Source organism: Mytilus edulis, chromosome 1, assembly GCF_963676685.1.
Source record: "Mytilus edulis chromosome 1, xbMytEdul2.2, whole genome shotgun sequence".
NCBI lineage: Eukaryota > Metazoa > Mollusca > Bivalvia > Mytilida > Mytilidae > Mytilus > Mytilus edulis.
In genome coordinates, this window is record NC_092344.1 from 63,545,545 (window position 1) to 63,560,500 (window position 14,956).

The following is a 14,956-nucleotide window of genomic DNA, read 5'->3' on the forward strand; positions in this document are numbered from 1 at the left end:
ATTTGAGAGCAAAATATGTATAAACACTTTACTAGAAACATGCCACTGAACGTGGTTAGAATGTTTCTGTTTAAAATAGAAAAAAACTCCATTAAAGGGGCACTAGCTACGAGAGATATAAAACAATCTAATATACTATTTGTTTTGCGCAGTCAATAATGAAATGCAAATAGTGAAATAATAATTCGATTTTAGCAGCCAGTGTGTCAAAGTAGGTTAAAAAAACATTGATGATGCATTATTCACTTGCAAGTGAATAATTCGACCTCATTGAAGCCGTATTCATGTGAACTTCAATTTAACCCCTTAGAGTGAGATGGATAACACGTGAATTGCATGTGTGAAGTTATTTAAAAGGAAAAGAATGTTAACATTGAAGATGAAACAAAGGTAACTCATTTAAATGACTTATTCGATACACAACAAATAATTCTTATACAGGTAAAAACGATGATAAACATTTATTTTTTTCATCTATAATATGAAATTAAATAGACCTAAAATGATCCAAAAGCACCCATTTATATCTCTGTTTATGTTCACATCGCTTATATGGTCATCGGATGGATCTAGAGGTCAGCTCGATAATTAATTAGATGGCGACTAGACTAAAATACACATGAAACAAAGCTACGTATTTTCATTCCCGTGTCCTGTTATTTGTTTATTTTAGACTTTTAATAGTTTGGATAAATGTTTTACATTGTTTTAAAGCAAATATAAGAATTTGATTAAAATCGGTGAACATGAATTTGACAGCTAGTGCCCCTTTAAAACAGAACTGCTAACGATGCAGTAAAACACAAAAAATGGCATGAATAAACAGAACAAATATCTCTTAAAATAGATAATTCAGTGTCGGATCCAGGTTTACGGGGGTTTAAATCTCGTTTTTTTTACGATCAATGCTTTAGATTGGGGATATATGGTTTGACCACCCTTCCTTATCCTTGGTTGGAACCCTACTATTAAAAACGCCCTTCTGTGTAATTATCTGTATGCTGTAGTTGCTCCTAATATTTCATTAAATCATACATCTTCAGCAATTATTTTGATTATGTCAAGTACAGTTTTTTATGTTATCAACATGACGTATAGTGGCAAAAACGTGGCGGTAAACATCTTAGAAATAGATGAAACAACAGTTTTTGCGAGAAAAATAAAATGTTTTAAATGTCAAATTTTAAAGTCATTGGCCTATCAATACTGGAAATACTTCAAGTATTTACACATTATCAAGTTTTATTCTTTGTTTTCTTGTTGATATCGGAAACAAATAATAATTTGCCAGAACATAATAAGAATTAACAAGGAAATGAATAAATTTTGGGAGGTGGCAATTCTTTTTATAAACAAGTAAGAAATTTGATTTTTGTTTAAAATTTTCACATTATAAATTCTTTGTTGAAAACGGGTCAAGTATATAAAATCTTTGTGATAAAACGGATTATTACATAGTTAAAGGTTTACAAATAAATCTCTGGTGATAAAATTTCTTTTAACCTTTTGACATATTGAAAGGTGGGTGGACTTAAATGAACATCAGAAGAAAAGGCGGGATAAATATACGGTGACAGTCGCACATGTTTAATATGATCAAGTACATTCAGGTTGTGGTTTCAAGTTCTGTAGAAATTTGCGTAGCGTTAAAAACGACTTAATATAAAACATTATGACAAAAATGGATAAGGCAGTATGTGCCTTGGGTAGACAAACTTAAAGATTATGAATAGTAAATTTAATACAAAAAATAAATAAAATAAGCAGAAAAACACGTATAAATGTTGATACAACAATTGCAGTTACATAGTTTTTCTCAGGATAATCACAAAACAATTATCTTAGTTTAGGTGGCACTTTGAATTCGGTTAGATCTGTTTTATCTTTTTATTATTTTTTATATCCCTGTAAGTATTGTATTCATTGCTGTTCGTACCATCTCCATGCTTTCCAACTACCATTTGAATAACCTTTCGGTTGTTTGTCCTTTTTCCGGTTATCTAAAATGTTTAATAATATCAATACTAGATCAGTGACAGCTTATGTTTAATTCATCACTGTTTTATTTTGCTAAGAATGATCCATCTTTTTGTACAGTTTAGTATCATCGTGTGTATATATTTGAATTGTACAGTGGATGCTACTGTGGGATACAGTCTTTTACCATTAATTTATAATGACAGTTTTTTTTTTATCCTTTTTGGTCATAAAAATCTTAGTCAGTATCATTATAAAAAAGTATTAACAAAAATATCTAACTATAAGGTAAACTTTATATAAGGAAAAAGTGTCAATAAAAGGTAACAAATCAAACACTCGGCTATAACCACCAACGTTATGATTCGAAAACAACTGTCATGTTCCTAATAAGGTTGGTATGTTTGTGTGTAGCCATCACTTGGCTATCTAGTAAACACTAATTTGATTATATATCATTTGCACTGGTCAACATTCGATTTACTGGTTGGAGGTTTACAGAACGTCGTGTTGTTTGTTGATTAATTATGCAAGCAAATCTATTCGCTTCTTTGAAAAGACATAACAGAAATGAAAATAATGCTTAAAAAAGTTTTTAATTGTCTTGAATATTCACACTATAACAATTATTGAATACTATCCTAAATCTTACAAGTATATCAATTTTATACTTACTTTCTGATGGTTCTTGAAGTCTTTCCTGGTAGTCACCAGGTCTGAAACAAAATATATATGGTGGTACCTTAAAATTTCAACGTTGAACATCTGAACCTTAATAAGAAAATTGATTTGGTCGGAAACTTTAACTTAAATTTTCAAGAAATACTTTATTTATTTTCATTTGGTAAGTGGACAATTCAGGAAGTTCAAATAAAGAATAAATAGTATAGTATCAATAAGGGTATCAGTTAATTTGTTATGGAAAATGTTCTTACTCGTGTTTTCGATCTATGAGTTTGACTGTCCCTTTGGGTTTTTTGCGCCCATCTTTTATAAAACTTATATAAGCTTACAATTATTATTTTAGAGGATAGTTGTAGGTAGTATTAATAGAACATCAAATGTGCAATAATCTTAAATCAATTTTATAATGTATAGACAAGATAAAACTCCGAAATAATAGTCTAGACTTAAAATTGAACAAGAACGTGCCGTTGGTCAACACGTATCTCTTGCCACGCATGCATCACTGTATATCGACATTTTTTATTACTGCATGTAAATCGATATCAGATAATTATTGAAGTAATGTGAATTCCACGTCCAACTATTCAAACAACAGAAAAACAAAATGAAATTTAGCTTATAAAAGCATTATTAATTTATATAAAACAAAACAGGATTAATGTTGTACTTATGCTTTGGTTATCGTTAAAGAATTAAGCTCCAGCTTGATGTTCTTTATTAGGAAAATATAACAATTGTAACAGTGGTCTTTAAACGACCAAGATGTTAACCATCTTTTTTTTAAAGTCAATATATCACTAAAATGGCTAGATGTTATAACAAGAATAATTACAATATAGAAATTCAAAGTAATTGAGCATATCAATATTATGTTAGTTGAATGATTACTTGTTTAAGTATTGTGTTTTTCTTCAGAAAAGTATATACAACATTAGATTGTCAAGTAGAAATAATAGTTGGAGCTTTCTTTTAAATTGTAATTAGAATTGACGTTTTCAGGTTCTCGACCTGGATTCCATCTATGCCAATGTTGCTCTGATATTAAAGGTTGAAATAAACGAAATCTTACATGAAAATTGTGACAACATTTAAAAAACTCACGACACAGCGATTGCACATGCTTCATGAGATTTAAAGTACAACAAATGCTGGATAATAACGGATATTTAAACTTAATATGACTTACCGTCCCCTCCATTCACAAGAACATCCGTTTTTATAACACATATAACAAGGCAACACCATAATTATAAGTCCAAGAAGACCAGCAACAATAACCCACGCTGGGTTAGAAGGGTATTCCCAAAATGTTAGAGGTCGGTCTGTTGTAGTTGTTGTGGTTGTAGTAGTTTGTGGTATGACGATGAAAACTGTTGCTGTCCCCTGAAGACTTCCGGTATCTGTTGCCTGAACAACAAAGCTCATACTTGAACCATAGCCGTAACTTGTTAACGAATTCTTTAAGTACAGATCTCCATTTGCTTGTATTCCAAATGTTTCTGTTCCTAAAGACGTTTGGTCAATGCTATAAATAAAAGTTCCTGTAAAATAACGAGAAAAAAAAACATTCATATATTTGTTGTCTTATCCGGTTTTTTTTAACAATGTTATTTTTGTAAGTGAAGAAAGATGAATACGCATCAACTGAATCGTATAAGCATGATACATATATTCTAGCGTTAACAACCAAAATCTTTTACTTAATTACTGAACGGAATTTGTTCATAAAAATAAAGAAACAAGGATGGAAATAATGGTCGTACATTGCTTTGACCAGTTTCATTGGGAAATACTACAATGTTCACATGGTGCAATATCATCTTCTTTCAAAATTAATCGAACAGTATTACATTGTAAATAGTTTTAACTGAATTTAGAATCAAACATGAATTCGAATTTGTTTTTGGATATACTATATATTTATTATTCTGTTTACCGTTCCATCATTGATATTTAAGCGTTCCAATTATTGCTTACCTCAACATAAGGTTTATTATAAATTGGAACGAGAGTATTATTCTGAAATTCAAATCAAACATTTCAAAACAGATTTTTGAATCAAAGTTAAACATTTTTGGTAACTTACCAAATGTGCCAGCATCGGCATCAGTTGCTACCGTGGAACCAAACACAGTGTTTAGAGAGTAATTAATATCCAGGTAATATGTAAACAAATTGTTGGAAAACCTTGGCGTATTGTCATTGACATTGTTGACATTGATGGTTAGAGACGCACTATCGGTTAAAGCACCATCAGACACTTTAACAGTACAGGTATAAGACGTTGCAGATCCGGCAGCATCAACGTCAATATCCGTAGCTAGGCTGATGAATCCTGTTGTAGGAGCTATCGAAAAGTATCCAACATTTGATGCACAGTTCATAGAAAACTTATGTGTGTCACCAGTATCCTCATCCTGATACAAATAACCAGGGTCACCTAAAATGGTACCAGCCTTGCGAATCGAAATAAAATAAAATTGAATTATAAAAGTCTCACATCAAAAATATTTCTTTTTCAATTATCTATAAGCCTGTGTTTTCAAACTGATTTTTTTTCTATAAATATGTGTTTATGTTTATTAAGTAAAATGAATTTACAGGTCTTACGACTCACTCTTTCACCATAGTGATTATTTTGAACCTATTCCTGTTGAAAACATATCCACCATTTTATTTTGAAAGATCGTATCAAATTGTTCATTTAAAAGCGAAACAAAACTTCCGGTTGAAGGGAATACTTGTCAATAACAAAACAAATACTAGTACTGCATTTTAAACACTGCTAGTCGTTGATGGTATCATCTGATCATTACTTATTTTTTTGGACTGACATAATTCATAACATACATTTATAAAACGACCGGTTAAAAATGAAACAACATATTAGAAAAACCAAGAATTCAAACTCTTTCAATAACCCCTGATGAGCCGGGTGTAGTATCTTATGTCCCTTGTGGTCAAATTGCTCCATGTCAACTTATGTATATATTCTTGGCTTTCAAATGTAAAGCGTTCCTGGTGAAAATATATCGAGAAAATCTCTTTGACGTACGAAAGTGACCCAGTGGTTTTTTTTCGCACCTAAACATTAAACCCTACTGTCGATCTTTTATTTGATCAATCCTGACACCTCTCTGTGTGTTATACGGCAAGAAACACTTTAAAATATCCATTATCTATAACAGAATTGTAAAAATATGTATCGCGCATTTTGAATGTTTGTTTTAAAAATACATACCTGACCTTCATCAACGCTAAGTGCATAAGATGTTTTTGAAAATACGGGTGCCTCGTTTTGATTAGCAATGGTAACTGTTAGGTTCTGAGATGTCGAGTCCTTTGTATCGGACACTGTTATTGTAAAAGTAAACGATGTTGATGATACAGCTTCATAATTGATATTTGACGTGTCAGAGGTACTGATTAGCCCAGCTTGAATAAAAATCAAAAATTGTATAAAGCTATTATCTCATCAAACTTAAACTAACTGCATTTTTTAAATATTAACGGTTGTATTGCACTGCAATGCCGATGTTTAACAATTTTGTGCATTTGTTAATTTTTTTCTAAACAATTTTTAATTAAACGATTTTATTATCTTAAATAGCAAAAATTATCAGCAATAACAATTTACCAATAGTGCTAAAAGTGGCATTAAACACAATAATCAATCATCAATAATAGTTATCAAAGGTACCAGGCTTATAATTTGATACGCCGGACGCGCGTTTCATCTACATCGACTCATCAGGTCTTCACAATCCATCCACACTACCACCATATACATGTACATGTTAAATTAACTGCGAATATGATCCTAGTTTGACATATATTTTCTGAACTTCACATCCCTAATTATAAATCTGTGTACTAATCTTAAAGTTACTTATAACTTCATAGTGGACTACCATAATCAAAGCTTAACCTTTTTGAAGACGGACGGAAGACCAGACAAAACAATATAATGGTCCTTCTACTGTAAGCAGTGCATAACAATCAATAATCAATAATTGACTACACCTTGACTAATATCAATTTGGCTCGTTTAATTTTCATAAAATTTTGACAAAATGTTTACTTTGACAAAATTATAAAAATATCCAAAAAACTGAACCAACTACTTTGTCAGAAAAAAATCGTTGGTTATATAGCAATTTGACAAACACTAATTTTGATCATTGAGAAGCTTTCTATTACCTTAACAAAACAACGCGAATAAAACGTTTAGCTGATTTTTACAGAGGTATCTTCCTGTAGTGTTAGGTACCACCTTAGTTTAAAACTTACTTGCAGAATCAATATCAAAGTACAAGACTCCATCAGATGGAGAGGACGTCATAGAGTATATATGTGTATCCGACCCGTCGTTGTCTTGTATGGATACTTGAAATATACTCAAACCGAGAGCAGAATTTTCGGAAACCACTAAAGCTGAAGGAAGAGGTAGATTCTTTATAACGGGTACGTAATTTATATCTGAAATACAAACATTAAAGGAATAGAAAACATGAACTAGTATATTATTATGTATTTTGTTAAACTAAAATTATTATAACCTACATATTCTAAATCTAATGAATTTTTGAGACAATAATATGTTGCAAAAAAGACATGTTTAACGATCCGAATCGGCATAGTGTTTACACGTGCATATAGTTGATTAGATATCTTTTTGTTAAAATGGTAGTTATCCTAAAATGAAGATTGTTTGTAAATACTATGTTCTTTTGTTGCTATAATTAAGACACACACAATAAAGTTTAAACAGTTCATTTAACAATAATACATCATATATATAGAAATACTTCCATTTAGACTGCAGGTAATGCTCTTGTTTCCATATAACGGCGGTAAATGTGTAAGGAAGAAATCTTTTAGATCTATTATGTCAATTTTAAAGATTTTCTGTAATTATTTAGCAATATAATCCATTAATCAACGATGATTAAAATATCTTATTTGGGTTAATCAGATTATCCTCTGGTATCGATAAATTCTTCAAAAGCAGTTGCAATTTCCAGAAGATAAAACTTTAAATAAAAGTCTAAAGATTAACTCATACTAATATTACCTAGGACATGAACTGTCAATGACCTAGGTCCTGTTGTTGACTTTCCGTCGGTAACATAAACATATAAGTCATATGCTGGTACAAATTCACCTTCTATCGACCGAGTGAGGACTACTTCGCCAGCTACAATACATTATAAAAAATATATGGAAACGTAGACTGCTTTTGATGTAACTCTATGCTTTGAGAAGATTATGCAATTTTAAACAGGTGTTATGCCGACTTATAAAAAGATGATTACTGCTTTTAAAGGTTGAACAATGTTTCTTTCGCTATTGGATTATGCATTTTGCTATCTTCTTGGAATTATTTTAACGCAACTTTAATGTTTATTTTCTTCAAAAATTACCTTTACCTTCCATGCAACAACGTAGCTTAAATATAAGTTATATTTAATTTTCTATTTTAAAGCCACAACTCACTTTCGAGTTCTCTTTTTATGAATGTTCATACAAACTTATTATATGAATATATCTGTTTTGATAATTGCTATCAGATTTGGTTTTGGTAATTGCAACTAGATTTGTTTATTAGGTGAAATATAATTCATTCTAATATGACGTGCTTCTTTAGCTTTGTAAACAACACTGTGATAAAATTCTCGATACATCTATACTTAGCGCAGACTCAGAGATATACATAATAATGGCTGTTACAATATTCTTCCCACGTAAATCTACATGTATTGGAACCTATTTGCAGACCCTTTGCCGATTTTATTGTTTTAAAAAGTGCAATTTAAAAAAGACAAAATAACTTTTATTCGTATTCACAAGAGCTCGGAGATATTAACAAAATAAAAATAAAATAAAATTCCGCGAAAGTCTATTAATCTTTTTGGCGCATTTAAATCATTTCAAAACATGACGTCATACAAATGACACCGCTAAAGTTGAAAGTTTTCCGTGAACCACCGGAATTTGTATGATACTGTATTAAAACTGATTTTTGAGGTAGGTTTTGTTTTATGTTCTATTCTATTGCATTATTCGCATATCTACTCATTTTAGCAAGTCAACATGGCGGCTCCTTAGTTACGAAATGTCAACTTTGGATTTAACTGAAGCTTAATTACGAGAAAAACATGTAAATAAAAAATGGCAAAATGTTTTTGAGAATTAAAAGAATTAAGATAGTTTTTTTCTAGCGGTTATTCACGAAATAACCTATGCAAGCTACATATTTATAAAGATATTTGAGCTTTATCTAACAGGGAGTAAAAAAGAACAGCCACACACACAGCATACCCACCCTCGCTTCAGTTTGTTAATGACCGAATTTGTCCTATTAGAATCGAAATAATTCATGAAAGCCATAGATTGTTGGAAATTTACACATGGTCTGGGCAGTGGTATTCGTTAATTTTATCCCTCGCTAACTCTCAGGATAAAATTCGAATATCACGGCCCAGGCAATGTGTAAATTTTGAACAATCTATGGCTTCCATGAATTATGTCTTAATTAAACAATGCTTTGTAGACAGCTATAGCCTATTTAGATTATATATAAGAATAAATCATACAGTGGTATATTTCAAACGGACAGTTGGTTGACGGGACACAAAACATAGAAAACTGGACTTGGTCATTTTCTGGGTCAGATATCTCAACGTCGAAGACAATCTGTCCAATATAAGATGCGACACTCGACACTGTTGTTACATCTGTAAATATAAGTCGGAGCAAACCAGCTTTAAAACAAGCACAGAAACAAATAATATACTAAAATGTAATAAAATGTAGCATTATTTTAGACACATAAGAATGCATAAAGTAAATTTTTAACGATAGATAAGTTCTTCGTCACACATGGACCAAGGTCTACTAACCCTTTTATAACACGTGAGATCACCTCTAGTTTTTTGTGGGGTTGATGTTGCTCAGTCTTTAGTTTGTTTTCTATGTTCTGTTTTGTGTACTGTTGTTTGTCGTGTGGTCGTTTTTTCCCCCAGTTTTTGCCATGACATTGTCAGTTTGTTTTCTTTCAATGAGATTGAATATCTCTTTGGTTTCTATCGCCTCTCTTATGTTTAATAAGACAGTTTATGGTGTTTGTAAAATTGAAAAATTGATGCTTGTCTTAATGTATGAAAAACCAATTACCGGTTCATTATACAATGTAGGGGAAATGATTTTAAAACTTAAGTTCCAATTGATACTTTTTACCAAGAGGAAATACAATACTCCATTAATGAAATGATACTGAAAACAAACATAACGAATCACTTTAACACATAAACAAGTTCATAAGAAATAAGAAATAACAATTGTCTTACTTTGAAGATTCAAAAACACAGGTGGTTTGTTACGTAAAACATTCATAAAAAAGACACCCGAATCTGAACGCCGACCATCAGTACACTGAATATCCAATCTATAGGTTCTCACCACGTCATATTGAAGGTTAGGGTTTGACTGCAAAACTATGTCAAATTCTGCAAAAGCAATAATGTTGAATAATTACTTCTTAAATATAATTCAACAAAATATACTTAATGAAAAAAGTCCCTTATGAATGTCAAAATCAAATGCTCAAACATATCAAACAAATGCAAAACAACTGTCATATTCCTGACGTGGTACAGGCATTTTCTTGTGTAGAAAATGGTTGATTACACCTGGTTTTATAGCTAGCTTAATCTGTCACTTGTATGACAGTCGCATGAAAAGACGAAATCAGATGATTGTTCAACTATGCTTGCAAACATTTTCTGCTTTAAAGATGCACGAAATTTATTTTAGGGCCAATGATTCAATGAAATATTATTCAGGTTTCAGAATAAAATTTTGAATAACCTATATATTCCACACTGTTTTATAGACCACAAATCAGTATTTCATCTCATCAGGTTGCGGAGGACTATTAGAGAATTACCATAATTACCAGCGTTTTGTCAGTGTGATCGTATGAATGTTCATCAAATTATAAGAAACTAAAATATATGCAACCACATAGTTATGTATGCAGATATACCATTTAGAAACTGTCCATGTACCACAATACGGTTTAGCTGACGGAATTTGCGTTTTCAATTTCAATATTAAATTAAAAGATTTAATATATTATATTAACGCATACATTAGGGTGCATTTGCAGCGCAGTATCTCCTAAAAGTATGTCACTGTGACGTACGTTTCAATGACTTAAATTATTTTACGTTTCAATGACTTAAATTAAGTGCGGCAGTTATAACCTCATTTAGTAAAATAATGTGTGCCTGAGAGAGAAAAAAAAAGGAACATTGTATTCGCTACGTGTACAAAACAAATGACCCTTAGTCTTTGCACTGGAAAGAATTTGTAAATCTAGTTCAGGTGCAACGCAAAACGCACTACAGAATAAAATTTTTGAAACTCGTAGAGCCTGCGTAGAATTTAAAATTCATTATCATTGATATAGATAACAAAATTTTGAGCTATTGAAAAATCAAATCAAATTCTGAAAATGGTCTTGTTCAAAGTTTAATAAGAGACAACATGTTTCATATCTAAATAACGGAACCAGAACCTTCCCTAGCAAGTATATGTCAAACTGCTGTTAACGTTGAAGAATCAGGATAATTGATTTATGTTTATAAATCCTCCTAACTCCCAATCAAACGGACCTGTCTAAATAATAAAGCTCCAACATTTTTGTTAAAGATATAACCAAAAGACTTATAGTTCATAAATTTATCACAATAGAGCAACATCTCAAATAAGAAACCGCCTAACCGTCTTGATGATTTACCAATATATTGATAATACCGAACATTTCTACAGATTTTCCATTTTTCCACTACGGTTCCCGATATAAGACAATTAATTGATTTTTGATACCATGTTCAACGTTTATGTTTGTACAAACTTAAGTTAACTTATTGTTATAGTGCATGGTGAAACTTGATTTCGTTTTCAAAATCATTTGGACGTCATAACGCCGCGAGGAAGAATTTTATGTGGTAATTTATCCTTGCGACATATACATGTAAAGTTATAGCAATATACTTTTCCAGTATCATTTCTTATTCTTTTAGTTTCGATACTTACCATTAAAGTTTGACGATGGCTTGATGAACATAATATTTGTATTTGGGGTAATTGCTGTGACATCACATGTCACAACAGTACTTTCTGGGTCTGTTACAGATAATGTGTAGAGTGTTGTTTCAACAACAACATCCTCTTGCATATCTGTAGCTCTTGGTAGTCCGTTTATTGTTGGCGGCTAAAAAAAGTAACAATAAAATTTATGGTGATCATTTTAAGAATGATATTTTTATTAATAATTTGTTTCATGCATTTTGCAGTGATCGTTGCAGATTATTGTAACTACTAAAACTACTAAAACAGCATTTCGGAATCAAAGGCAGTCGACCATTCAATTTGGGAAACGTTGCGTTAGCATAACCTATTCCTTTTTACGTATTATTTCAGTATCACTGACAAATAAAAGATCGAGTGATAAATGGTATTCAAAGGTGTCATTAAGAGGAAACATTTGTGGATTTTTTTTTTTACATCGTAAAAAGGCGCGAATTTGTCAACTGTATAATGAATCATTCGACAACCAAAACGACAATAACTATATCATTCATATTCTTAGATTTATAATGACTACGGTCAGTTAATTTGATGGATTTATCACTGCTAACATTTCTGGAACACCTGTGATATCTTTTGTTTACTTATCGCCGTTATCTTAATGGTTTTTTTTGGTTACACCTACGGCTTTAATATTGTGATTATCCCTGTGGTATCTTACGCCTCTTTATTTAAATTTTTTTCCTCTTCCATAATTTTAAATATGCATGATTTTCTGGAATTATGAACATAAAAAATGTATTCAATTCAATTGATAAAATGTTTAATGAAATACACAATAGGTTATTTACTCGCCTCATTTCTTACAAGGTACACAGTGTATAATCCCGTTGTGACGTCAAAAGAATCAGTGCAATCTAAATCTAGGACATATGCATTTTGTGTGTCGTAATCCATGGATGCACCATCAGTCAGGAATATGCCATAATCTAAAATTACATAACAAAAAGTATATTTAAATATACTATATGAAACTTTAAAGAAAAAATGTATGAAAACAAAATAAACTGAATTTGTTCCATTTGAACATCATTTAAGGTCTCTTATTGACCTATAGTTGTTGTCATTCTCAAAAATTGTTTTATGATGGATCACCATCATAGTTGTCTCATGTCGCAGTCTTGCAGTCTTGTATAAACTTACTCGTGCTCCCAGATATAGTTTTAATTTCAAATGGAACTCCTGTGGAATCTAGCTGGCACGTAGTAGGTGTTGAGTCCGTTACGATAAGTTCATGCAATAAAGTTTCTTCTGTTAAGTCTTCAGATATGGTGATCGAACTGCTCGTAGCCAGACTTGTTATCACTGGTGGCTGTAAAATTCAATGTTTCATATTTTGACCCAGGAAATATTTAATCCCAAATACTTTCACCGTTTATCTGATGGTGTGATTTATCGGCAATTTGAACTTTTGATCCAAATGCCTAATAGTTTTTAGATCATGGGAAGGACGTAATAATTGCAAATATGATATAATGGCGTCACGTATCCATGCAGTAATGACACGATTTCATGTCCATTAGTGTCAATTTATCCACAAAACGCACGCAACTTCATTTATACAACTATCGCAACTTTTTATACGCTTAACAATAGTTTTACTATTTTTTTCTTGTTATTGCATATTCTAAATCATAAATAGCATATATTTACAAATTTGCAATAACAATGTCAGTTATCTGGACATATTCTACATCACTGAATTACACGTTCGCTACTTGGGACACTCGCATATACAATGTGGCGGGGTTTAACATGGGACACTGGTGAAACAACAAAACATATGAACGAATCGCAAAAATCTGTTGAAAATGGCTTGGCATTTCATATTGCACTTAGCACAACAACAAAAAAGACAAAATACACAAAGTACCGTTAAAAAACTCAAAAAAAAATCATGTTATTCAAGACCAAAGTATCAATCGAAACAAATTTAACAGATCCAGAGTCAAAACGTCATAAACGTTCTAAGAAAAAAATCATTACTTTGTGCAATGCCAAATATAAGTGCACCATATCGACAGGATGTAGGAACATAAGATTTCATACTTGGGCGACAATACTTATCGAGTTATGTTTAAGGATATCAACAACAACATATATCAAATGTAAATACCGGTAAAAAAAACAATACTCGAATATCATACCTTGGTATTATCTCGATAGCATTTAAAAATACGTTTATTCAAAAGATGAATGAGTTCCCATAGATGGTTTCTAAATTTATGGACTTTTTAAATAAAGTATCTCTAAAAATAAGGACGCAAAATTTGTTTAAATATCTATAACAGCTTAAAAGTTACAGTAAACAACTTAATCTGCATTAGTAAGAACTATTTTAGTTATGTGTTACTGCCAAGCCCAAATATTAGTGGTACTGCACAGATAACTAACAAACTGAAAAGTACTGACAGTATACATACATGTGTTTTACTTACATCCCGGTCATTTAATAGATTATGCGTTTAATTATTGTATAAAATGATAACAACCAACAAAAGTATTCAATATACTTACGTCGTTCTCTACTCGTACCGTCAGAGTACTAGATGATGACCTTGAACATGGATCTGTTACACTAAAAGTCATTGCATTGTCTCCAGGGGAAAGGGAAACACCAGACCTTATTTTCACTTCCCCTGTTTGTAACAAAAAGGTATCTAATTATAAATACCTGTGTATAGTTTCTTACTTGTAGATACGCGAAATGCAAAAACAAAACTATAAAATATCCTGAATATTTTATCAGATTATTGCCTCTTAGATTTAAACTTCTTACATTTTTGTTGTGATGTTATTTTCATACCACGTTATATACAAAGCAAAGATACAAATATGAAATGTATAATTTTAAGGACAATAGGATCAAACTGTCTTAATGAGAACAATATTTTGTCAATAATTATAAACGAATGATTTTCCCCGAGGGTATCACCAGCCCAGTAGCCAGTACTTCGGTACTGGCATGAAAATACGGATTTTGTGTTATAATAATTTGCTGTTACAAAATTTTCGAAATTATTTAAAATTAAGGAATGTATCTCCCTCATGCAAAGCTCTGATTCCTTTCCCGGCTTTGGCTATACTTTTGAGTCCTTTTTGGTTTATAGCTCTTCATCATTTTAATAAGCTTTTG

General features: G+C 31.3%; 1 protein-coding gene across 1 annotated transcript in view; it reads right to left on the minus strand.

The window, feature by feature from the left end:
* Positions 1-1,877: 1,877 nt before the first annotated feature.
* LOC139486655 (cadherin EGF LAG seven-pass G-type receptor 1-like) overlaps positions 1,878-14,956 on the minus strand; it is a 42,478-nt gene continuing 29,399 nt past the window's right edge. The window contains exons 7-19 of the mRNA XM_071271583.1: positions 14,338-14,459; positions 12,964-13,132; positions 12,616-12,749; positions 11,767-11,944; positions 10,014-10,172; positions 9,261-9,401; positions 7,739-7,861; positions 6,955-7,143; positions 5,906-6,099; positions 4,751-5,120; positions 3,851-4,205; positions 2,653-2,693; positions 1,878-2,000 (exon numbers count right to left, since the gene is read on the minus strand). Coding sequence (XP_071127684.1) covers positions 1,921-2,000; positions 2,653-2,693; positions 3,851-4,205; positions 4,751-5,120; positions 5,906-6,099; positions 6,955-7,143; positions 7,739-7,861; positions 9,261-9,401; positions 10,014-10,172; positions 11,767-11,944; positions 12,616-12,749; positions 12,964-13,132; positions 14,338-14,459 — 2,255 coding nt within the window. The 3' untranslated portion in view covers positions 1,878-1,920. The remainder of the gene's footprint in view (positions 2,001-2,652; positions 2,694-3,850; positions 4,206-4,750; positions 5,121-5,905; positions 6,100-6,954; positions 7,144-7,738; positions 7,862-9,260; positions 9,402-10,013; positions 10,173-11,766; positions 11,945-12,615; positions 12,750-12,963; positions 13,133-14,337; positions 14,460-14,956) is intronic.